This window comes from Prionailurus viverrinus, chromosome E1 (assembly GCF_022837055.1).
Source record: "Prionailurus viverrinus isolate Anna chromosome E1, UM_Priviv_1.0, whole genome shotgun sequence".
In the NCBI taxonomy this organism is placed as follows: domain Eukaryota; kingdom Metazoa; phylum Chordata; class Mammalia; order Carnivora; family Felidae; genus Prionailurus; species Prionailurus viverrinus.
Window position 1 is genome coordinate 26,853,097 of NC_062574.1, and position 26,483 is coordinate 26,879,579.

The 26,483-nt window shown below is 35.5% G+C and overlaps 1 protein-coding gene across 2 annotated transcripts in view; it reads right to left on the bottom strand.

Moving 5' to 3' along the window:
- Window positions 1-26,483, bottom strand: part of VMP1 (vacuole membrane protein 1) — a 127,935-nt gene that overhangs the window by 20,139 nt on the left and 81,313 nt on the right. For both annotated transcript variants that reach the window (XM_047832385.1, XM_047832384.1), the window contains 2 exons: window positions 8,940-9,020; window positions 4,699-4,815 (listed from right to left, as the gene is read on the bottom strand). In XM_047832385.1, the coding sequence (XP_047688341.1) occupies window positions 4,699-4,815; window positions 8,940-9,020 (198 nt within the window). The remainder of the gene's footprint in view (window positions 1-4,698; window positions 4,816-8,939; window positions 9,021-26,483) is intronic.

The following is a 26,483-nucleotide window of genomic DNA, read 5'->3' on the forward strand; positions in this document are numbered from 1 at the left end:
TATTATTAAAGTTCCATTTTCAGATCCTGAATGATTTTGGACTTTTAGGCTTACTATACAAGCAAAAGTATCAACAGTTATTCGGAATCTTTATCAGATTTGGGTCATTTCAATTTGGTGTTTTTTAGTACTCTCCATTAATTAAAGATGTTGACATCCTACCTTCCAAGTAAAGATGTCTTTAGGACTAACAGGTAGCAAATGTCCTCAACTCAAATAAATGTTCAAAATAATATATAACATAAGGCATTATTATGGATTTTCAGGGAACACAAAGATGGCAAGGACACTTCCTTCTTCAATGCCCTGAAGAAATTAAAATATTTTTCTGTATTATAGTAGAAAAATGATAAATTATGTGTATATATATATATATGTATACTATAGATGACATTAGTAGTAAAAATGTGTTACAGAAGCTCGGAGAAGGAGAGGTACATAAGTACAATTAGAGATTCAAGAATGTGGTATTAAAGTTTAGCTCTAAAGGATTGATAAGACTTCTGATTAAACATGAGTAATTCAAAGTTGTCCCTCGACTGCTTAAATCTTTGTTATTGTTGTCAAATAATAACTTCAGACTATGCAACCACAGGGGAGGGAAGAAAAATAAAATAAATAATAGTAGACTTCTTTTTATCCACCCATTATGAATCTCAGGAAAGTGGCTAAATTACACTAAAGCATATCATTTCAGGTAGAAAGACTAATAAAGCAATGATATTTTCTTAAGGAATGTCTAGTGTTAGCAGAGACATTGACAGCTGCACAGCTGGGTATGTGTAAGGAAGTAGGACTAAAAAAGAAAAAAAAGTTCATAGTCTTTTTTGGTGTTTATGTATCTATTAATTTTTTAAAATGTTTATTTATTTATTTTTGAGAGAGAAAGAGGGAGACAGAGAATCCAAAGCAGGCTCCAGGCTCCAAGCTGTCAGTGCAGAGTCCAACGTGGGGCTTGACTGTAAGATCATGACCTGAGCTGAAGTCGGACGCTTAACCGACTGAGCCACCCAGGCACTCCCGTATCTATTAATTTTAAAAAGATTACTTACTACTTATCTTATGGAAAAAGCAAGCACATATAGATGTCAAAAATAGTTACAAAATGGATGGTGATTTCATAAACAATGTTACACAAATGGTATATGAAGATTACAAAACTAACAAGACAATTATACCGATCATTTTAGGAGAAAAGCATTATATACAAGGGTCCTGCTAGTTTCCATACTAAAAGCCAGTTAGGTGGAACTATAAATCTTTCACTAACAATGCCTTTTGCCTCTCAGTGATTTCACCACCATGAGTTTTCCCTTACCATCATTTCCTAACATTGAAAATAAGCCAATGCCCAGATAATTGCATAATTTCACTGCTTGAAAACAAAACAAGACTTTCTTTTTATATGTAACAGCTTGAAAATTCACAGTGCTGGGCAAGACATAAATGTGTCAGATATTTAAGAACATATGTCTCATCTCAGAGTCATTCGGGCTGGAGGTCTGAGTGGGGATTCTACCAAATAAACAAACACACGGCACAGACCACCAGACAGCCCACTCAACCATGTGTGCAGAATAGTCAAGGGAAAGGGTTGAGTAGGAAAGAAAAGAAAAAAAAAAAAGAGGGTGTAGGGAACTAATGGTGCCAGAACTAACAAAGAAACTATCTATAAAAGAAGCGTCCTTCAATGGAAAAAAAGAGTCTTAAATTCATTTATTAAAAATTTATTGAGTGTCTACAACATGTCAGATGATATTCTAGGCACTAGAATACCTCAGTGAGCCAAAGACAAAATTCTCTACCTTCATGGAGCTTCCATTTCCATGTATGTGTCCATGTCGGAAAGGTAAAGAGGCAACAAACAACATACACGGTAAGTAAATTACAGGGTATATGAAATATTGAGTGTAAGTATATTGACTTTGGAAATCCCAATCTAATATTACTAGGTGGGGTAATTTGAAAATTTTAAGGGAAGTTTAACAAATAGCAAGGTATCAATAAAAATAACAATATTTTTGGCTCTTTGCTTTAGGCTGAGGAAAAAGAAGAATCAGAAGAAAAGATGGATTTGTTATTACAGAAAAATCTGTGTGTGGGGTTTCCTCCTGGTTACTTCAGAAATAGCTAAAATGCTTATATTATGCACTACTATTGTCTACCCAAGAATGAGAAATGTTTGTTGTCCTGAGCTACATCTGGATGTACACCAAGTAACATGCCTTTAGAAAGTATGTGTCTCCATGATACAATGGAACACAGCAAACACATCCCATAGTCTGTTTAGTGAAGAAACTCAGATTCTCTGCTTTCAGAAACATAGAACTTTTTTCCCTCTACACACATACAGGGAATACCTTCAAATTTATACAGTTTGGTTTGAATTCCAGAGCCTAGGCATGGATTTTATCTTCTCTAACACTGTTCTCCTACCTATGAAATTTGGATAATAACTACCTCACAGGATTGTTCTGAGATAACCAGTGCAAACTGCCTGGCACAGGTCTTGATAAATAGCAGGCATTACACAATTCAATTTCCTTAATCATGTAAGTAATTTACAGTTTAGAAGGCAATGCCAAAGAACGCAAAGAACACTGAACTTGAAGCCAAAAGACTTGGGTTCAAATCCTAGCTGTTACTTACATTCTTAGGCAACTACTACTTATTAATCTTCTAAGTGTGACAATTACAAAGTTGGAGTAGTAATTTCTCTATCCAATGATTATAATAATAAAATCAGCTCACATACACTAAGTGCTTTAAAGTGTGAAGTACTAAAAAAATAATAATAATTAAAAAAAATAAAGTGTGAAGGCCTATATAAAAAAAAATTAAGCATTATCATAACTTGATAAAATCTAAGAATGTTTAAAAAATATACGAATTTGCATATTCTGTTTTGAAGTCTGATAAGTTGCATGCCCTATCACTATAGAGTACTCTTGGCATAATAAATTTTACTATTAATTTATAGAAAGTTACTATGCAAAGCTGGACGCATAAAGTTTATGGATTCCCAGAGAGGTTGCTATCATAAAGGGAATTAAAATAATGTTATTGTTTCTTAGGCATTAATACTTTCTTTTCTTTTTTAAAAATTTTTTAATGTTTATTTATTATTCTGACAGACAGAGAGAGAGACAGCACGAGCAGCGGGGGGCAGAGAGAGAGGGAGATACAGAATCCAAAGCAGGCTCCAGGCTCTGGGTTGTCAGTACAGAGCCCGACGTGGGGCTCGAACTCACAAACCACGAGATCATGACCTGAGCCAAAGTCAGAGGCCTAATCGACTGAGCCACCCAGGGGCCCCAGGCATTAATACTTTCAAGGGACAATTAATACTTTAATTAATTGGAAGAAAAAGCAAAATGATAGCTTCCTTCTTCCCCTAGAAATAACTAAAAAGATCAAAGAAAAATTTATCTTCTGATACACTACAAAATAATTTACTACTCACCATGGTATTTTATTATTTGTAAAAATCTAACAGGATATTGTAATATTTACCAAAGTAACTAGCATTCCCAATATTAAAAAATCATTTCATTGAACAATATACTTAATGTAAGTGGGAGAAAATATATTCCTTGAAGGAGGAATGTCCTTGGAATTTTGAGTGATTTTCATGGCAGGAGAGTAGAGGACAGGCTCAATAAACTCATCCCAAATGCCAAAATCTAATATTAGAAACTGGGCAGGTAGAAGTAGCTGAAGTTTTCCTGTCTCATTCTGCTCTTCTAAGAACTGAAGGTAGAGAGGTGTTAAGAAGAAATGGGAGAAAATTAAAAGATATGCTTTTAATTTTGAAGGAATTATACCAGGGCAAAGACATTACTCACTGCTCTTGCCTTTCCTTTGGTGAATGCCTCTTTGACGTAAACCTCACTGATTAAGACATTCTATTCAGGTTAATTTTATTTTATTCTAGTGAGATTTGCCCTTTTAAAAGGCAACAATTCATGTCAAGGTTCGAGAAGCATATATTCATTTCCCCTCATTTTCTCTCTTCTATTCATACACACACACACACACACACACACACACACACACACACACACACCTCTCTGTCCTGAAGCTTTTGTTAAGACTGGCTATGAACAATAGCTGATTCTCACTTCTCTAACCACAACCCACAGCTCTTTGCCTCTTCAGAGACTCCTTTCTTCCCCATTTTTTGCCACACTGACATCTGGCTGGTTTTCTGTAAAGGAAAGCCCTGAGAGGAAGTATTATTTGGGGGTATGAAAGAAAAGTGGAATTAGTGTAAGGCAATATTCTCTCAGCTAATAGTAAAAATATGACATTTTTGGTTATGTATGTGAAAATGATGATGTGCATTTTCCTATATGAGAACACTATTTTTGTTTGCTAAAAGTCTTAGATGAAAAGTTTCACAAGGCAAGAAGTGAAATAAAGACAGACAGGAAGGGAGGGAGGAAGAAAGAAGGAAAGAAAGAAAACAAGGAAAAAGTCATAAAGGGGCACAATTTTCCAACAGGGACAGGGAAAACCTGCCCCAAATTCACTAACCCCCAGATGACTTTCCACAGTTAAATACCTAAGGAAAATACCAACCCAAAGAAGCAGAACCAAAATATTAACAATTCACACTGGAATGAGCAAAGGAATTAAGTTTCAATGCATTTCAAAGGGCTCACCATCACCAGACAGTAAATCAGAGGGTATAATTACCTGGATATGCATTTTAATTATTGCTTTTCCAATCAGAGTTGCACCAAAGAAAGTCCAAAAAGGTACAAGAAAATGTCCACATGTTATTCCAGCCAGGTCAAATAGAGGATTTGGAATCTATTTAAAAAACAAAACAAAACACACACACACACACATTAAAATAGGACTTTCATATATAATCCAAGGAACAGTTTTAATTTTACCACCTACAGGTATGTGGAATTATGCTTAAGCCTTGCTTACATTACAAAGAGAGGTGTAGATTCCCTGATCAATACTAGACTCTTCAGAAGGTTAGGCAAGTATTCTAATGTTTCTGTAAATTCGGTCTCATATTCATCTCAGGCTGCTGTTAAAGCAAACCCAACTGTCCTTTTGCTTACATTACTTATGGCTAATGCCCCATAAATATACTTTCTTCTATCACATTAGAATTGGTAAAACCAATGGACCCACAGGAATTTAATCCCATTCAGCAGATACTTAACCGTTTGGTAGCTGTGTCTAAGGTGAGGTATAAACGAAGAAAAAGTCCTGAGATTATTTCAGTAATACTGGGGTTGTAAAATCTTCAGCCTGAAATAAGAATATCATCTAGAAATCACTCATATCTATATAGCAAATATTCTTATGAAATTCACAAATATATAGGCAGATGCGCTTTTATTCCTCAATATAAAAAAAAAACCTTGTAATTTATATTTTGCACAGACAAATCTCATAATTTGTATGACAGTACAAGGCTGTGAGGCTGTGTTATATATTTTAGGCAGAAAATCAAGTGTGGAAATATGAGCGCATAGATTCAGATGTTTTGAATACTCAGTCCGAGACAAAGAAGTGATTCACAACAAATACCTTTTCCAAACATTCCCACATTTCAAGAATGCTGAAAGACAATTTCATGTAAAAATGCAAGGAAACCACAAGCTGTTTTTGAGCACTTCATCCATTTTTCTCCCATAGAAGCACTCTGTCCTTGTGGCAGTTGGCAGAACCATTCACAAGCCAATTAATTTATATAATTTCATTTCTGAACTTTCAAAGAAAAGACTAGTTGTTTAAAAGATATTTGTCACATATGTTCTTCTTAAAAACAATGTCATGACTAAATTAGAATTCAAATATTCTTTTGTTCATAACACTTGGACTTAATAACTTTTGTTTTTCTCATCCAAATTCAAATGTTTAATGCAATTTCATGTCTTACAATCATATAATAATATCACTTGCATAGCTTTACATCTATCATTTCTTATATTTTCTCACGTGACCCTCATAACTCCATGGATTATAATTTTAATTGTTTTCCTTTATTATCAGGCTCTATCTCAAGTTGAAATAGAAATTAAAGTATATAAGATATGTAAATCAGAATAGATTAAAAATTAGAATTTGTTAAACATGTTAAACACCTCAGTGTATGCCAGATACAGTCTGAGCATAATTAATGAGTTTACTGTTGCATGTGCATGTTATTTATTCTTTTTTAAGTTTATTTTGAGACAGAGAGAGAGAGAGAGAGAGAGAGAGAGAGAGCGAGCGAGCAGGGGAGGGGCAGAGAGAATCCCAAGCAGGCTTTTCCCTGTCAGCAAGGAGCCCAATGTAAAGCTGGAACTTGTGAAATGTGAGATCATGACCTGAGCCAAAACCAGGAGTCAGCTCAATTGAGCCACTAGGCACCCCTTCTTTTTTTCACCATCTAACTAAATACAGAAAGGAAAACTGAGATTACAAAAGCTACTAATGGGGTGCCTGGGTGGCTTAGTTAGTTAAGCATCTGACTCTTAAATTTGGCTCAGGTCATGATCTCACATTTTGTGGGTTTGAGTCCTACACTGGGCTCTGTGCTGACGGTGCTGAGCCTGCTTGGGATTCTTTCTCTCTCCTTCTCTCTCTGCCCCTCCTGCACATGTTCTCTTTCTCTCTCTCAAATAAATAAAGAAAACTTAAAAAAAAAAAAAAGAGCTACTAAGTAGCTTTGAAATTTTCCCTCAAGTAGGAGTTTAATTTGTTAGTTTAAACGTTAACAACAAAATAACTAAAAACTTCTTTTTACCTTAAATAAAGTATATACTTTTAATACTTTAACAGAAATATCAATTTTCTGAAAAAAAGTTCCTGGAAGGCCAAACTGATCTATCAATTTCTGTTCAATACTGACTATTCCTAGTCAAATATAAAGAAGACTGACTAGTATGGAAAATGGGTTTGCAACAGTGAGGTCACAGAGATAGATGAGTGCCAAAGAATAAATACCATTTTTTATTTTAATAAATTGAAGGTACTCATGTTTTCCCTAGGAATAATGAAAGCTAGTTTTTATTGAATGTTCTGATTTTTAGGATACTTTTCTAAAGTTTCTGCATCACCAACTCAACTTAATCCCCAAAACAATGCTATATGATATGCTTATGCTCATTTTACAGGAAAATGAGACAGATTTGACAGTTTGTTCGGGAGAGCAGGATTTCAGCAGCAGAGCAGAATTTCAACCCAGGCAATGTGGTTCCCAGGCTTGTTTTCTTAGCCTCTAAAGTAAGGACATTATTATCCATTAGGCCTCTCAGTTTAATCCCAGTCTGCTGACTTCCACAACACTTTCTACTTATCCTTGTATTTCAATGGTCTCCCTCACTAGAATTCAGGATCCTCGAGGAAAGGGAATATATCTTTCATCTCTTTATTCTCAACACTCAGTGACTAAATCAAAGCTGAGGAATAATGATAAAAAATGGTTGAACATTTATGTTCTAAGCACTGTGTTAGTTCACACACACACACACACACACACACACACACATATTTTAATTTTTTAATGTTTATTTATTTTTGAGAGAGAGAGAGAGAGAGAGAGAGAGAGAGAGCAGGGGAGGGGCAGAAAGAGAGACACAGAATCTGAAGCTCTAACTCATAAGCTAGGAGATCATGACCTGAGCTGAGTCAGATGTTCAACTGACTGAGCCACCCAGGCACCCCTTACATATAGTTTCTTGAATCCTCAATCAGCCTTTACAATGATGAGTGACTTATTGTCCATTAAAAAAAAATTAGAAATCTAGGGCTCAAAGAGAGTAACTTGATTAGGTTACATAGCTAATAAGAGACAAGACTGGCTTAGGAATGCCAAAGCCAATTTTCTTTCTACAATATCACACTATAGTATACTTATAAACTGCTCAAATACTTGAGAGATCAAATTATGATAAAGAGCTCATACACTGAAATGAAAACTTAGATTATGAAAATTTCTAGTATTGCTGGGTCAAAGGACAGTAATTGAGGCATATGTGTATCTCACAGTATCTCTAGAATGTTGACATTACATTAGAAATTTTGGCACCAAAAGTCCTCTTTTTTTGGGCATTTGCTTTTGCTAAGGCAGGGAAGGGGCAGAGAGTACTCAAAGATATATTCATATTCTAGAACATAATGGACAAAGCAGCTGTGTGTCAGTAGATAATAATTTTGTGAATTATATTTATAGCTGCAGTTTTTATTGTATCAACTAGGTACACCTGGTTAATCTGCCCAAATCCACCAATGAACTACCAAAAATTGTGTATGGGCTACCAAAGAAAGCTTTGATCAAAATGCTCCATTTCAAATATAACTATTTCTATCATATTAGAAAAGGACCAGGATAAACACCAACTCATCAAGGAATGTTGATTTCCCAAATCTGCAATTTAAGAAATTAAGTTTTTGACATAAGTGGCTTCTTAGTTCACTGTAGCCAAAAATGCCCTTAACTTTGCCCCAGAGGTTTCAATTACCTAACTTGGTGTAAATGCCCCTTAAGACAGGTTTCACATGACTTCTTCCTTATAACTAATGCTTGAAACTTTGGAAAAAGACTACCTATCTATAACTCTGGAAAGAATGAAGTCATTGTTACTTGGTTAAATGCACTTCATTTTATAAATTCTTCATGGAAAGGATGAATTTTATCTCTTTTATTCTTACTGAACCAAGCCATTTAGGTCTGACGTCATCATGGCAAGATGAAATGCTTGAAAAGTCAATAAACTAGATATGAATCCATCCAATAGAAATAGCTCATTTGATGAGTAAGATGAATGATTAATAAATTTATATACTCATTAAAAGTGATAGCATTTTTGTTCACTCAAGTATGTTACCTTATTTTTTGTTAAGTGTGTTATCTTTAAAAACAAACTGGATCAATATATAAATCTACCATTTATTGGAATTCCTCACTTTTAATACAATTCACTTACTGAAGCACAGGCCAAAATTCCAAAAAATCCAACCTTCTGTACTAGGTTTTGAACTGCCAGTTTAGCCCGGGAAGCAAAGTCCTGTATAAAAGGAGGATATCAAAACATTAATGAAATGTACAGGGAAGAAGAAAAGATGGCTCTTTATAGAATTTATAATATTAAATGCCACACAACCTGATTCACTTAATCATTGCTTTTGATGAATGATTAAAAAAAATCATAGGTTGCATTAAAAAATATGAATAAAATCTTGATAGAACATTAGTTACATCCTTAAAGACAAACTTTTACCACATTTCAAGAATAAACCAAAACACTGTTACTTTATTTTTCAGATTATCTCTGGATTATCTAGGGATGAAGAAAATGTTATAAACTATCTATGAACCAACTCATTATTTTGGAAATACTGACCTACCACATGTGATTCTTTTAAAAAAAATTATTTATTTATTTAATGTTTTTATTTATTTTGAGAGAAAGAGAGACAGACAGGGCATGAGCAGGAGAGGGGCAGAGAGAGAAGGAGACACAGAATCTGAAGCAAGCTCCAGCTCAAGTTGGAGCCCAAGGCAGGGCTTGAACTCACGAACTGTGAGATCACGACCTGAGCTGAAGTTGGATGCTCAACCAACTGAGCCACCCAGGCGCCCCTACCACATGTGATTCTTGATCTTGGGGTTGTAAATTTGAGTCCCATGTTGGATACAGAGATTAACAAAAATAAAATCTTAAATAAAAATAGAAAAAAAGATTAAATTTTATGCAGATCACCTAATATACAAAATAATAAAAAATATTAAGCCTAGAGAAGTTTGTGGAATTCTGTTTTTAAACACATCCTGAAAGGGGCGCCTGGGTGGCGCAGTCGGTTAAGCGTCCGACTTCAACCAGGTCACGATCTTGCGGTCCGTGAGTTCGAGCCCCGCGTCGGGCTCTGGGCTGATGGCTCAGAGCCTAGAGCCTGTTTCCAATTCTGTGTCTCCCTCTCTCTCTGCCCTTCCCCCGTTCATGCTCTGTCTCTCTCTGTCCCAAAAATAAATAAACGTTGAAAAAAAATTTTTTTAAACACATCCTGAAAGTAAGGAGTCATTTCATCCCTCTGAGGCAGAATCTCTTTACTCAACAGAAATTAGATAAAAACAAAGGAAAACAGACTCCTTGTTCTTTCAGATGCCTGGGTGCCCATCATCAATTATCCTTCAGGGTACTGTAAGAATTTTTATTTGAGGGGAAAGAGCTACTTTATCCAAATAAATGAAGTAGAAACTTCCCTTTACCTTTTTGTTTTCTTAAATTTTCTAAATTAATTTTCAGCTTGCATGTCTTACAAGGAAAACAAATTAAGTGCCTTTTTAATGGGAAGTTTTACTTGTTAAAAAGTCTGAAAGTTGTCTACTGAAAATGGATTTCACAAATCTCATTATGTGTTGAACACACACGTGCGCACGCACGTGCACACACACACAAACACACACACACACACACAGTGACCATGCTACTTTCAGTTCCTGTAATTTATTTTCCAGGACTTTCACAATATTCTCGGAATTAAAATTACATTTTTATACTAAACAATCCATAAACGTTTATTTAAATTCAACTAATATGAAGTTTACACACTTGTTTTCATTATAAGAAGCCAACAGTAGTAGAATATGCAGCTTGAGGGAGTATTTTCTTGATGTTTTTCCTTGCCAGTGTAGTGAAAAACAAACAAACAAAACAAAAACAACCAAAAGAAACCTCAGGGAAGCATTGTACTAGTGTCTGTACCGAATCTAAAATATTTTACGGTAGTAACTCATGTTTAGATTTCATAAACACAACTACATTTAGTTGTTTTAATTTTAAACTTATTTTGCTTAAAGCCATATATTTACAACTTACTGATATGGCTCTAAAGGCTTTATTGACATAATTTTATTGAAAACATCGTTCTTTCATGGTCTAAAATGTTCTACATGTTAAATGTAATTGTACTTTGATGCTCTGTATTTTATTTTATTTTCAGTTTTATTTATTTAAGTAATCTCTACACCAAATGTAGGGCTCAAACCCATGCCCTGAGATCGAGTTGCACACTTTCTGACTGAGCCAGCCAGGCATCCCTGTTGCTTTATATTTTAAAATTTCTTTTTTTTTTTTTAAAGCAACTCAGATACTTTTAAATTATTTGCATAGTTGACAGTTCTTTCTTATCATGTTGATTTTAAAGTAACACTGTCTATGAATATGTCTGTTTATATTTCTGCTTGTTGTTAAAATAGAATTGTATCATAGGAATATTATTTGACAATAAATTCAACTTACACACACACATCCTCAACACCAGCCAAAAAAACTCTTTTACTAAAGTTTAAAAGAATCATTTCAAGCACAGTCTGCTATTCTTTTTAGGCTGGCAAATAAAATAAAATAAAATAGCCACAAAAGGACATCAATAATTTTAAAATCAATATTTTAAACAAAACGCTTAACAATTTAATATGGTAGGTAGTCAATATTCAAGTTAAATATCAAAAGAAATTAGTATCTCATTTTAATGGTTTTGGTGTATCTGTGGGAACAATGTAGCAAGTACAATTTGATTACTTCCTCAATTGTCATTCTTTATTAAAAATAAATCTGTACAACTAAAAACAAATTCCTTTTAATAGTTTCATTTCTCTGGATTCACATTTCATAAATTTACCTATTTCACAATTTAAATGCCTGAGAGGAACGTTTGATTTTCTAGTTCTACCTAAATAAGCAGCATGCATTTGCAGTTTGTAATCATGTATCTCTGTCTACTTTTAAAAAAATAAACACAATATGAGAAAGTAAAATTATCTTTCCCACTCTCAACAACCGTGATTGTGTATTTAACTAACCATGCTTCTGAAATGAAGAACAAGAGACATTAGAAACATTTCTCCAATAACTACAATAAAACAAATGAAGCAGTGTTATAATAAATCCTTATCACGGAGACTTTAAGGATTAATAAAGAAAAAACAGATAAAGCCTTCAAGTATGAATATTCCTGCATGACTTTTACTTCACCTTTCTTTTTCCTAAGAAAAATTTGTGATTAAGGGAGAAGAGAAACTATATGGCTAGTTATAATTAGCTTGCAAAATGCTAACCTTTGAATCTAAAGATACCAGATGGATTTAAAATACATGAAAAAACATTTATCTTCAAATGGCAACAGTCCACCTATTTCAATTTTCATAAGTGATCACGTGAAATTTCAAGATCTCTTTAAAAGCAACAAAAAATACCTAAACCTGTTAAACAAATGCAGTACTATGGAGATAATTAGTATTTGCTTAATAGCTTATGTTAGTTTGAGATGGTAAATGGTGAAAAATTTTATAAATTATCTGCCTTCTTAATCCATTCTATGTTAAAACTTTGGCTGACCTTGGGATGGTAATGAAGTGGCTCCACAGATAAAATTAAAAACCACAGAACAACTCTTTCAATAATAATTCCTTGTATGTAAGGGGAATTTAAAATACACTGAATTTGTGAAGTTCTTTCACCATCTAAAATGACATTTTAGGGGCACCTGGATGACTCAGTAGGTTAAGCATCGACTCTGGATTTCAGCTCAGGTCATGATCTTACAGTTTTGAGTTCGAGCCCAGTGTCTAGCTCTGTGTTAACAGTGAGGAGCCTGCTGGGGATATTCTCTCTCTCTCTCTCTCTCTCTCTCTCTCTCCTTCTCTCTCTGCCCCTAGACTTCTTATACTCTGTCTCTCCCTCAAAACAAATAAATAAAAGTAAATAAATAAATAAAATAAATAAATAAAAATTTAAGATCCTAATAACCATGTAATTAAATATTTTTTACAATGAAATAATACTAAACATAATACCATAATTAAAGTATACAATTAATTCTCATCTTCATAGAAACTGCAATGAAACATAACTCATAATCTTTAAATCTTTCAGACTAAAACATGTCCCAATTGCAATTTTCTACCCTTTATCAAGGCTCCCTATGGGTTATTTTCACATAAAAATGTAGATTAATTCATTAAATTCAAGTAAACAAAATATTTTATCTTACTATTATCTTAATCAACCATATTAATAATGTAACTACTATGTCTTAACACTGCATATTTAAGTAAGTTTACTTTAAAAGAGGTCTGTTTTAAAGAGTCATAGATCATCTATTGTTTTTGAATTATAATGGACTCAACCATGCTTATGAGATGAAGACTAATGAAATAAACTCTAGAATTATAAGCAAAAGTAGGGATATTAACTTGATGAAATGAAGTGATTGCAACAGTAGTACATTTATCAAAATAGTGATCAGAACAGACTTGTGCAACTACTATTGAAAATGAAATGTTTTAATATCAAATTTATAGCTTTTACATTACATCAGAGATGATCACTGGAATTTCTATTTAAATTGAATATTAGGGTAAAATTCTATAATAGTACAAACTGAATACATAAAGACATTTCATAAAAGCAAAGAATATTTATTTTGAAAACAACTTAAGAGATTTAGAAGTTAAAAAAAAAAAAAAAGTTTGTTATTTTTGAGAGGGGGAGGGCCAGAGAGAGAAGGAGACACAGAATCCAAAGCAGGCTCCAGGTTCCGAGGTGTCAGTACAGAGCCCGACGCAAGGCTTGAACTTACAAACTGTGAGATCATGACCTGAGCCAAAGTCAGATGCCTAACTCACTGAGCCACCCAAGTGCCCCTGAAAGTTTTTTTTCTAATTTAAATAATCTTTACACTCCATGTGGGGCTCAAACTCATGACCCCAAATTTTAAGAGTCCCATGCTTTACCACCTGAGTCAGCCAGGCATCCCAAATGTAGAGCTTTAAAGTGTGTTTAAGGGGTGCTTGCATGGTTCAGTAGGTTAAGTATCCAACTCTTGATTTCGGCTCAGGTCATGATCTTATGTTTTGAGAGTTCAAGCTCTGCACTGGGCTCTGTACTGACAGAGTGAAGCCTGGGATTCTTTCTCCCTCTCTCTTTGCCCTCCCCGCACCACCTCACTTGTCTTAATAAAATAAAATGTGTTTGAGTTTAAGGTGTTATCAACTTGAGACAAACTGTTATAAGATGTTTTATGTAAGCCTCATGATAACCACAAAGCAAAAATCTATAGGAGATACACAAAAAAACAGTGAGAAAAGAATATAAGCATCTTATTACAGAAAATCATGAAATCACAAAGGAGAAGAGTAAAAGAAGAAAGGAACAAAGGAATTATAAAACAGCCAGGAAACAATTTTAAAATGGCAATAAATTTATCAATGATAACTTTAAATGTCAATGGATTAAATTCTCCAATTAAAAGGCATAGACTGGTTGGATGGATTAAAAAAACAACACCCATCTATATGCTGCCTACAAGAGACTCACTTCAGCTTTACGGACATACAGACTGAAAGTGAAAGGATCGAAAAGGATACTCCACACAAATAAAAACCAAAAGAAAGCATGAGTAGCTATACTTTTATCAGACAAAACAGACTTTAAGACAAAGACTGTAATAAGAGACAAAGAAGGCCATTATATAATGATAAATGTGTCACTCCAACAAGAGAATATAACATTTGCAAATATTTATTCACCAACATAAGAGCACCTAAATATATAAAGCAATATTAACAGATCTAAAGGAAGAAATAGAGATCAATATAATAATAGTAGGAGACTTCAAAACCTTACTTTCATCAACGGATAGATCTTCTAGACAAAATCAGTAAGGAAACACTAGACTTAAACTATATAATGTAAAACCAGCCATATAACTTAAAACTATATAATGTAAAAACTATATAATGTAAAACTATATAATGTAAATACACATTTACAAAACACTCTATCCAAAAGCAGAATATACATTCTTTTCAAGAACACATGGAGCATCGTCCAGGACAGATTCTATATTAAAACACAAGACAAATATTAATAACTAAAAATCCTGAAATTGTATAAAGATCTTTTCTGACCACAATAGTATAAAACTAGGAATCAATTAAAAGAAAAAAATGGGAAATTCACAAATACATGCATGCTATTGAACAAATGGGTCAAAAGAGAACTCAAAAGTGAAATAAAAAAAAAACCCAAAACCTGAAACAAATGAAAGTGGAAACACAGCATAACAACTTAAGGGATACAGCAAAAGCTATTCTAAGAGGGAAATTCACAATGATAAATGACTACATTAAGAAACAAGAAAGATCTTAAACAACCTAGCTTTATACCTCAAGGAACTAGAACACAAAGGACAAGTTAAGCCCAAAGTTAAATTTCTTTTTTTTAACGTTTATTTATTTTTGAGACAGAGAGAGACAGAGCATGAACAGGGGAGGGGCAGAGAGAGAGGGAGACACAGAATCTGAAACAGGCTCCAGGCTCTGAGCTGTCAGCACAGAGCCCGACACGGGGCTCAAACCCACGGACCGTGAGATCATGACCTGAGCCGAAGTCGGACGCTTAACCGACCAAGCCACCCAGGCGCCCCAAGCCCAAAGTTAATAGAAAGAGGGAAATAACAAAGATCATAGTGGAAGTAAATAAAATAGAGACTAAAAAGACAATAGAAAAGATCAATGGAACCAGGCTGATTTTTTGAAAAAATAAACATAACAGTTAACAAACCTTTAGCCAGATTCACTAAGAAAAAAGAAAAAAAAAAAAGACTTAAATAATACCTGAAAAACTGGACAACCTAGAAGAAATGGAAAAATTCTTAGAAATCTACAACCTACCAAGACTGAATCATGAAGAAATAAAAAATCCAAACAGACCAATTACTAGTAAGGAGATTGAATTAGTAATCAAAAACCTCCCCAAAAGCAAAAGTCAGGACCAGATGGCTTCACTGGTAAATTCTACCAAACATTTAAAGAAGAACTAATGCCAATCTGTCTCAAACTTTTCCAAAAAAATAGAAGAGGAGAGAACACTTCCAAACTCATTTTACAAGGACAGCATTATCCCAATAACAAAACCAGATAAGGTCACTACAAGCAAAGAAAATTATAGGCCAGTATCCCTGATGAACACAGGTGAAAAATTCTCAAAACATTTTAGCAAACTGAATTCCTTAATACACAAAATTTATTTCAGGGATGCAAGGATGATTCAACATACACACCAATCACTGAAATACACCACATGAACAAAATGAAGGGTAAAAATATATGACCATTTCAATAGACGCAGGAAAAACATTTGACAAAATCCAACATCCATTCATGATATAAACGTTTGCTCAAAATGTGGGTATAGAAATGTATGTACTTCAACATAATGAACGCCACATACGACAAGCCCTACAGCTAATATCATACTCAATGGTGAAAAACGGAACACTTTTCTTCTAAGATCTGGAACAAGACAAGGATGCCCACCTTTAACAGTTTTATTCAATATAGTCTTGGGAGTCCTAGCCAGAGCAATGAAGCAAGAAAAAGAAACAAAAGGCATACTATATATAGAAAATCCTAAAGACTTCACCAAATAGCTGTTAGAATAAATGAATTGAGTAAAGTTGCAGGATACAAATTCAATATACAAAAATCAGTTGCATTTTTTTTTAACTATTTATTTTTAGTAATCTCTGCACCCAAGGTGGTGATTGGGCTCATGACCCCAAGACCAATTGTCACATGCTCTTTCAACTGAGCCAGTCAGGCACTCCCCAAATCAGTTGCATTTCTATACAATAATAATGAAGAATCAGAAAGAGAAATTAAGAAAACAATCCTATCTGCACTATGAAACACTGATGAAAGAAATTAAAGACACAAATGAATGGAAAGATATTCTGTGCTCAAGATTGGAAGAATTAATGTTGTTAAAATGTCCACACATCCAAAGCAATCTACAGATTCAATGTACTCCCCCCCTTTTTTTTTTTTTAATTTTTTTTTCAACGTTTATTTATTTTTGGGACAGAGAGAGACAGAGCATGAACGGGGGAGGAGCAGAGAGAGAGGGAGACACAGAATCGGAAAAAGGCTCCAGGCTCTGAGCCATCAGCCCAGAGCCCGACGCGGGGCTCGAACTCACGGACCACGAGATCGTGACCTGGCTGAAGTCGGACGCTTAACCGACTGCGCCACCCAGGCGCCCCTGTACTCCCTTTTAAAACTCCAATGGCAGTTCTCACAGAAATAGAATAATCCCAAAATTTGTATGGAACCACAAAAGACCTGAGTAGCTAAAACAATCATGACAAAGATGAACAAAGCTGGAGGCATCGTGCTTCTTGATTCCAAATAACATTACAAAGCTACAATAATCAAAGAAGTATGGAAGTAACTTATAAAGAGACACATAGATCAATGGAAAAGAACAGAGAATCTAGAAAGAAACCCACACCTACATAGTCAAGTCAATTAATTTAAGACAATGGGGCCAAAATTATACAATGGGGAAAGGACAGTCTCTTCAATAAACAGTGTTAGGAACACTGGACAGCCACATGTAAAAGAATGAAACTGGACCCTATCTTACACCATACACAAAAATCAATTAAAAATGGATTAAAGACCTGAATAAAGGATCCAAAACTATAAATACCTAGAGGAAAACATAGGGAGGTAAACTCCTTGACATTGGTCCTAGCAATTTTTTTGAATAGGACACCATAGCAAAGGCAACAAAAGCAAAAATAAGGGTTTCTATCAAACTTAACAGCTTCCATATAGCAAAGGAAACCATCAATGAAAATGAAAAGGTAACCTACTCAATGGGAGAAAATATTCATGAATCCTATATCTGATAAGGGATTAATAGACAAAATATATAAGGAATTCCTACAACTTAAGAGAAAAAAATCTGATTAAAAAATGGGCAGAGGGGCACCTGGGTGGCTCAGTAGGTTAAGCGTCCGACTTCAGCTCAGGTCATGATCTCACGGTTCGTGGGTTTCAGCCCTGCATCGAACTCTGTGCTGATAGCTCAGAGCCTGGACCCTGCTTCAGAAATTTTCCAAAGATGACCTACTGATGGCCAACAGGTACACGAAAAGGTAGTCAGCATCACTAATTATCAGAAAAATGCAAATCAAAACCCCAATGAGATATCAACCCACAAATGTTAGAAGTATATATATATTTTTTTCTTTCCTTTTTTTTTCTTTAAGTAGGCTCCACGCCAAACATGGGGCTCAAACTCATGTCATGTCCTTGAGATCAAGAGTTGCATGTTCTACGCACTGAGTCAACCAGGCACTCTGGAAAGCCTATTATCAAGACAAGAGATGGTGCAAAGGGAGTGCATGTGCATTGTTTGGGGAAATGTAAATTTGTATAGCCAGTATGGAGGTTCCTCAAAAATTAAAAATAGAACAACTACATGATCCAGCAATTCCACTTCTAGGTACTGATCCAAAGGAAACAATCAGTATTGTGAAAAGATTTTTGTATCTCCCAGGTTTATTGAAGAATTATTTACAACAGCTAAGACACGGAAACAACCTAAGTGTCCACTGATGTATTAATAAGGAACGTGTTGGGGGGGGCACCTGGGTGGATCAGTCAGTTGGGCATCTGACTCTCAACTTCGGCTCGGGTCATGTATGATCTTGCAGTTCGGTTCGTGGCTTTGAGGCCCCTGTGGGGCTCTGCACTTAACAGTGCAGAGCCTGCTTGGGATCCTCTCTCACCTTTCTCTCTGACCCTCCCCTGCTTGTAGTTTCTCTCTCAAAATAAATAAATAAACAAAACAAAGCAAAGAAAATGTAGGACACACACCCACACACACCCTGAAATATTCAGCCATTAAAAAAGGAAATCCTCCCATGTGCAACATGAATGGACCTTGAGGGTGTTGTGTTAAGCAAAATAAGACAGAGAAAGACAAATACTGTATAATCTTATTTATATGTGGAATATTTTAAAAACCACAAAGTTATTAATACAGAGAAAAAAATCAGTGATTGCTAGAGGTGGGGTGTGGGGGATAGTGGTGGAGGACGGGGGAAGGCAAGGATGGTAAAAAAACAGCAGCTTCCACTTATAAAATAAATAAGTTCTGGGGATGTAATGTATATTGCACAGTAACAGTTAACAATACTGTATTGTGTATTTGAAAGTTGCTAAGAGAGTAGATCTTGAAAGTTCTCATCACAAGGAAAAAAATTATAACTATGTATGGTGATGGATGTTAACTAAACTTATTGTGATAATCATTTCTCAATATATATGTATATCAAAACATTATGTCGTACATCTAAGACTAAAACAATTTTACATGTCAATTATATCCCAGTTTTTAAAAAAAGAATTCAGTGGGGCACCTGGGTGGCTCAGTCAGTTAAGTGTCTGACTTTGGCTCAGGTCATAATCTCACGCTTTGTGGGTTTGAGCACCGCATTGGGATCTCTGTCAGCACAGGGCCCAGTTGGGATCCTCTGTGCCCCTCTCTCTCTGCCCCTCCACCATGCTCTCTCTCTCTCTCAAAAATAAACATTTTGTTAAAAAGTTTATCTATTTATTTTGAGAGAGTGAGAGAGCAGAGGAGGGGTTAGAGAGGGGAGAGAGAATCCCAAGCAGACTTCCCACCGTCAGCACAGAGCCTGATGTGGATTTTGAACTCACAGACTGCAAGTTCATGACTTGAGCCATTCGAAATCCATGAATGGCTTAAGTGACTGGGCCACCCAGGTGCCCCCCCATAATCATATATTTCTATTCCTCAGGGCACTTTTATTAGATTGCATATTGTGAAAATTTAGTGTGTGTATATGGGAGGGGAATAGTAATTGGCAGAAAAAGCAAAAAGAGATGATGAATGACTCAGGAAACCTACAATGTAAGAGAGAACAATAGAAAAAAAAAGATGAAAAAAGTACTTAGAGAAATAATACAAACGCCAATTCTACAGACTTCCTGTGACATCAAAATGATATAATACTGATTACATGGTCTTTAAAGTTCTCTGAGCCACAGTTTCTTCATCTTTTCTATAAAATGGTAATAATAGTATCTATTACCATGATAAATAAGAGATAAAACTGATTATGGGAAAAATTATAGACAGGTTGTATTACTTAGTAACTGTCAAAAGATTAAAAAAAGAAACCCCAAGAGCCAATGAAATAAAATATTTCGTCAAAATTCTTAGCTGGACAATATGATGAGCTCAGTTATAGTGCAATCTCACAACTAAGGGGATAAGAGGTTTTTGTCTTGTTTTTAATTTCAAAAAGAGAAAAGCAACATGTTAATATCAAGGAAGGAAGAGGGCTGTAAAGCAGTTAGAAGGGAAGGAAGGAAATGCATTAAGAATTGAAAATTTATCAAACCTGCCACTAATTAGTTTGCCAAATCCTCCCCTCATAAGAGGGTAGAAATGGATAAGATTACTACTCCTGGAAGCACCTGGCTGGCTGAATCAGTAGAGCACATGACTCTTGATCTTGTGGTTGTGAGTTTAAGCACCATGCTGAGTGCAGAGATTACTTAAAAATAAAATATATATTTTTTAAAGTTTATGTATTTATATATTTTTAAAGTTTATTTTATTTTGAGAGAGAGAGAGAACAGGGGAAGGGGGGAGAAAGGGAGGGAGAGGGAGGGAGGGGGGGAGAGAGAGAGAGAGAGACAGAGAGAGAGAGAGGGAATCGCAAGCAGGGATATGGGACTCGAACTCGTAAGCCATTACATCATGTCCTGAGCTGAAATCAAGAGTCGGATGTTTAACCGACTAGGCCACGAGGGCACCTCAAAAATAAAATCTTAAAAAAAAAAAAGATTACTCCTGAATACTAATTCTTTTTTTTTTTTATTTACGTTTTTATTTATTTATTTAAGAGTGAAAGAGACAACAAGCAGGGGAGGGGCAGAGACAGAGGGGAACAGAGAATCTGAGCAGGCTCTGCTCTGACAGCAGAGAGCCCCATGCAGGGCTCGAATTCACGAATCATGAGATCATGACCTGAGCCAAATTCAGATGCTTATCCGAATGAGTCACTCAGGTGCCCCCTGAATGCTAATTCTTAATCAACATATTCTTGTTTCTAGAAAATAAAAGGAAATTCTTTAGTTATTTACACCTGTAATGGTTATCTCACTATGATCACAAATCTTAAAACTCACAAATAATCTATTACACATAAAATATCTCATGAGTAGTCTAGGAGGAAAGAAGAGACGGAAGAAGTAAGGTTTCAGGAGGCTTTCTCCGGGGCTAATCATCAGCTGTTCTTAACATTTTCAGATAAAAAGTAGAGAAGTATTTTTAGAAGTTCAGATAAGCATAGAGTGCTTTTTTTTTTTTCCTTCTCACAGTCCAGTCAAATTAAAATTGAAGTCCAAGTCACCTGAATTTAAAGTGACCAGTATCTGCAGCTTAGGTTACTGCTGAAAAGAAACCATATGGAATATTACCCTGCCATAAGAAAGAATGCAATCTTGCTATTTGCAATGACATAAATGGAGCTCTTAGAGAGTATTATGCTAAGTGAAATAAGCCAGAGAAATACCAATATGATTTCATTCATATGTAGAAATTAAGAAACAAATGAGCAAAGAGGAAAAAAAGAGAGAGAGGCAAGCCAAGAAACAGACTCTTAACTACTGAGAACAAACTCATGGTTACCAGAAGGGAGATATGTGGGGGGGAGGGGGGAGGGGGGAAGGGTTAAATAGGTGATGGGGAGTAAGAAGAACACTTGTGGTGATGAGCACTGGGTGTTGTATGGAAGTGTTGAATCACTATATTATATACCCGAAACTCATATTACACTGTGTTAACTAACTGGAATTTAAATAAAAACTTTTTTAAAGTTTATTTATTTTGAGACAGACAGAGAGAGACTGGGGAAGGGTCAGAGTGAGGGACAGAGAGAATCCCAAGCAGGCTCTGTGCTATCAGTGTGAAACCCGATGTTGGGCTTGAACCCACAAAACCTGAGATCATGACTTGAGCTGAAGTCAGATGCTTAACGGACACAGCCACCCAGGTGCCCCTAAACAAAAACTTTTTAAAAAGGTGGTGCCTGGGTTGGCTCAGTCAGAAGAGTGTGAGACTCCTGATCTCATGGTAGTGGGTTCTCAAGCCCCACATCGGGGGTAGAGATTACTAAAAAATAATAAACTTAAAAAAAAAAAAAAGAATCCATATAGTAATTCTTAGGAAGGCAGGCAGGCATCCACTCTTATTGGTGCCTGCCTAGCCTCTATTTGAAATAAAAACAGACTCTGTAGTTCAAGAAGAACAACAGTGCTCTAGATACTCAGGGAAAATATCTGAGCACACAAGATTTATTAGAAATGACACATTATACAAGTCATGCATTTTTCTTTTCTTCTTTCTTTTTCCAGTCTGAAGCCAATATCTCCTCATGTGATCTCCTCATGTCTCACCAGAAAGGGTATTTACCAACTCTTAGTTTGATGCTGGGGTGGAAAATCACCCTTCATTTTTAGCACTTTATAATTGATTGTATTTTGGTTACGAGTAATTAACAAATAACGTTTATTTCCAAATTCAAACTGGAACTGAGAAAACAAAAAGCATATGACAACCTGCTATGTATGTAAGACAATAATACTAGGCTGTGGATGGAAAACAGTAAAAGTAATTGAGATGAACTTCACTTAAACATCCAAAGCTATGAAGACTACGTCAGTATGGACTCTGTAAAACTATCAGGGACAGGAAACTTAAGACACGGAAAACAAAGAATAAAGATAAATGGGATCTCCTCTAAGAGATGTAAATAGTAGGATTCTTTCCTTAGATAGAACCAATTCTGCTTAACAAATTTACAAATGGTCCCAGTAAAAGGAGCAGAGAGTTTAAGTTCCAAATCTACAGCTGAAATTAAAATATTAAAGTAGTAAATGCCAAATTCATGACAATAAGTTGAAAGATCATGTAAACTAGAGCAAGTAAGAAGAAATGTGGCAGTGTACACAACAGTAAAGTAAAGTATTTCGGGAAAAATTATTTAAATATAAAATGATGGGTGGGGTGCGTGGGTGGCTCAATCCACTGGGCATCCGACTCTTGGTTTCGGCTTGGGTCATGAACTCCTGGTTCGTGGGTTCAGGCCCCACGTTGGGCTCTGTGTTGGCAGTGCAGGGCCTGCTTGGGAGTCTCTCTCTCCCCCTCCCTCTGCCCCCACCTCACTTGTGCTGTCTCTGTCACTCTCAAATAAATAAACTTTAAAAAAAAAAAAGATTAAATATAAAATGGTGGGTTATAAAAGTTTTGTAATATGAACAAAGAAAAGGGAACTGAGAGTAGTCTCCCATGTAAATGGTTTATTGAACAAAACAATTATTAAAAACATCAGCAAAATGCATTGTCAAATAGGACGATAGCTGTAGAAATCTGAAAAACACAAGTATAGTAATAACTTTGGAAAATTATGTGCAGATCTGATAACTTCATGTTAGGAAAGATGTAAAAGAATTAGATAAAGAGCCATGCAAAAAAAAAGGGATCAAAGACTTTTAGGGGGCTGTTAGATATAAAAAGTAAATGATTACTTTCTCTAGAAAGGGTGAAAAGGGAACCAACCAACTGAAATCTATAAAATTATGAAAAAAGGAAAGGGGAAGTGTTAAAAAAATCTCACAATGCTAGAATGAGGATGGCGCCCTTTACAATGTGAGAGAGGCAAATTTAAAACGAACAAATGGAAGCACTAGTTTATTTTTATTTTTTAAAGATTTTATTTTATTTATTTTTTAAATGTTCATTTATTTGGGGGGGGGGGGTGGGACAGAGAGAGAGGAAGACCGAGGATCTCAAGTAGGCTCTACACTGACATCAGAGAGCCCAATGTGGGGTTTGAACTCAAGAACTGCGAGATAATAACCTGAGCTGAATGAAGTCAGATGCTCAACCAACCAAGCCACCCAGGCGTTGTTAAAGATTTAATTTAATTTTTTTAATTTAATTTTTAAAAATATTTTTTTAATGTTTATTTATTTTTGAGACAGAGACAGAGTGTGAGTGGGGAAGGGGCAGAGAGAGGGGGAGACACAATCTGAAGCAGGCTCCAGACTCTGAGCTGTCAACACAGAGCCTGATGCAGGGCTTGAACTCACGGAGTGAGAGATCACAACCTGAGCCAAAGTCGGATGCTTAACCAACTGAGCCACTCAGGCACCCCTACATTTTATTTTTAAGTAATCTTAAACCTAACCTAATGTGGGCTTGAACTCACAACCCCAAGATCAAGAGTCACATGCTCTACTGACTGAGCCAGTCAGGCACCCCAAAGCATAGCTTTAAATAACAGGTGTAAACTTACTGAAGTCTTTCCCTTAAGAAGTAGTAAACATATAAATTTCTATATGTTTTGATCAATCAATTGATGCAGACCCCTATCAGGGAAGGAGACAAAGAAGTCTAGAGTATATGTGTACTTTTGAGGAGAGCATTGAATTAATGATCATGCCCACTTCCTGGTATCTCTAATGCTTGAGTTTAAAGGCATTATAGTCAGATTTTTACACTTCCAAGACAAGAAAATGGGAAGAACCTTTTACCAGTATTCTACCAGGAGAAATTCCCTTGAATACTCAATAAGAGATAACTACATATTGATTATGAAAAACACTTTGGCTAATTAGAAACAAAAACACTTAAAAAAATGTTTATTCTTTTTTTTTTTTTTTTTTTTTTTTTTTTTTAAGAGAGAGACAGAGACAGAAACAGAGCAAGAGCAGGGAGGGGCAGAGAGGGAGACACAGACTCTGAAGCAGACTCCAGGCTCTGAGCTGTCAACACAGGGCCTGACACGGGGCTGGAACCCATGAACCGTGAGATCATGACCTGAGCTGAAGTCAGATGCTTAACCGACTGAGCCACGCAGGCGCCCCCAAAACACTTTCTGTAATAGGAAATGAGCATAATAGTTATTCTCTCCACGTCTTGGGTTAAATTCTGATCTTGGGCCAAGAACTCTGGGAGCACTCAGCAGGTATGACAGAGGGTGGGTTTGTATTTATATGTTGCTGATTTGCAAACTCATGAGCAAAAGTACAGCATACATAGTCAGTTGGTCCACATTTCAATGAAAGGGGCCTTTACAAAGGCATGTTACAAAAGTTGTTTGAAACATAATCTGAAAAAAATCTTTAGTTTAGCAAAAGTAACCTAATGCCTACCCACTGATAACTTTTCCCCCATCTGTAAACAGGTGTGCAAATGAAAAGAACAAAGCAGACATAAAACAAAACTATATTCTTCTCCAATGCCCAAAGCAAACTAAAAAGAAAAATTTTAAACATTTATAACTTACTGCACTTTGCTAGTAACTAGGCTGCATTAAACCTCTTTGCATTTTAAAATCTAGTTTGTTACAATTGCTCCTTCATCAAAAGAATTTTTTTTCTATTTTAATTTGATCATTGAGAGTTAGTGAGCATTGCTAGAATATAAACAATTTTAAACTTTTCACTATTCTGTATTCTTTCCTCTAAGGAATAACTAGCTCAAAATCTTCTACCACTTGTTTTCCCTAAATTTATTTTGTTACCAAAAAAAGTTAAGCAGAATAAAAATGATTTTTAGGAGGTTGGATTTAAATGTATTAATTAAGTTTACTTTTTAAAGAAAAGTCTGGCTGAGATGAGATGGTTAAATACTGAAATGCATATTTAAAAGCAAATGGATTCAGGAATGTACAATGAGTAGTTAAGTTTCCCAGTGGCCATTCATTCAACAGCCTGCATCATGCAGCAACTCTTCTACCTGTTCAGTTAGTTACTAGTACTATAAAAATAGGTTAAAGGGGGGGCACCTGGGTGGCTCAGTCGGACGTGATCTCAGGGTTCATGAGTTCAAGCCCTGCGTCAGGCTCTGTGCTGACAGCTCAGACCCTGGAGCCTGCTTCGGATTCTGTGTCTCCCTCTCTCTCTGCCCCTCCCCTGCTCATGCTCTGTCTCTCTCTGTCTCAAAAATAATAAAACATTAAAAAAAATTAAAATTAAAAAATGGGTTAAAGAAATAGAGAAGACTCAGAAAACAAAGAAGGATTAAAAGTCTGGGAGTAGGGTGGCAAAAAAAGAGTTCAAAATAAAGTTTCCTGAGAAAGTAAATAAAATGAGGCATTTTGAGAAAGTAAATTAAAATGAGGCATAAGAATTCCACCATAATGGTGTGTGTAGCTTAGAAACTACAACTACAGAACTATTTCAAGTGCTACTTTTTGTTGTTGAGCCCAATGCAAGTGACCTTTGTGTACTAAAGCTAAATGTGCTAGTAGTCGCAATATCCTGCAACAGAATCCTTCAAAAGAGACCACTTAAAATTGCTTAATCTTGATGGTACTTTGTGGTAAAATCATGAGCCAGTGCTGAAAGAAGATCTAGCAGGCCTGTCTTTTCAAAAACTAAACGTTGTTGGGTGTGGTTGATTCTGAAAAGAGAAACTACAGTAAGCCCTGGTAGCTTTAACGGGGCCTAACGATAAAGAAATGTGTTTAACGTGTGTCTCCCATGTTCATTATGGTAAAGTTTATCAGTTTAACCCTTTGCAAACAAGGAAAAGATCTTGAGAGCAGGAAGCTTTTCTGTGGAAGTCCTGACG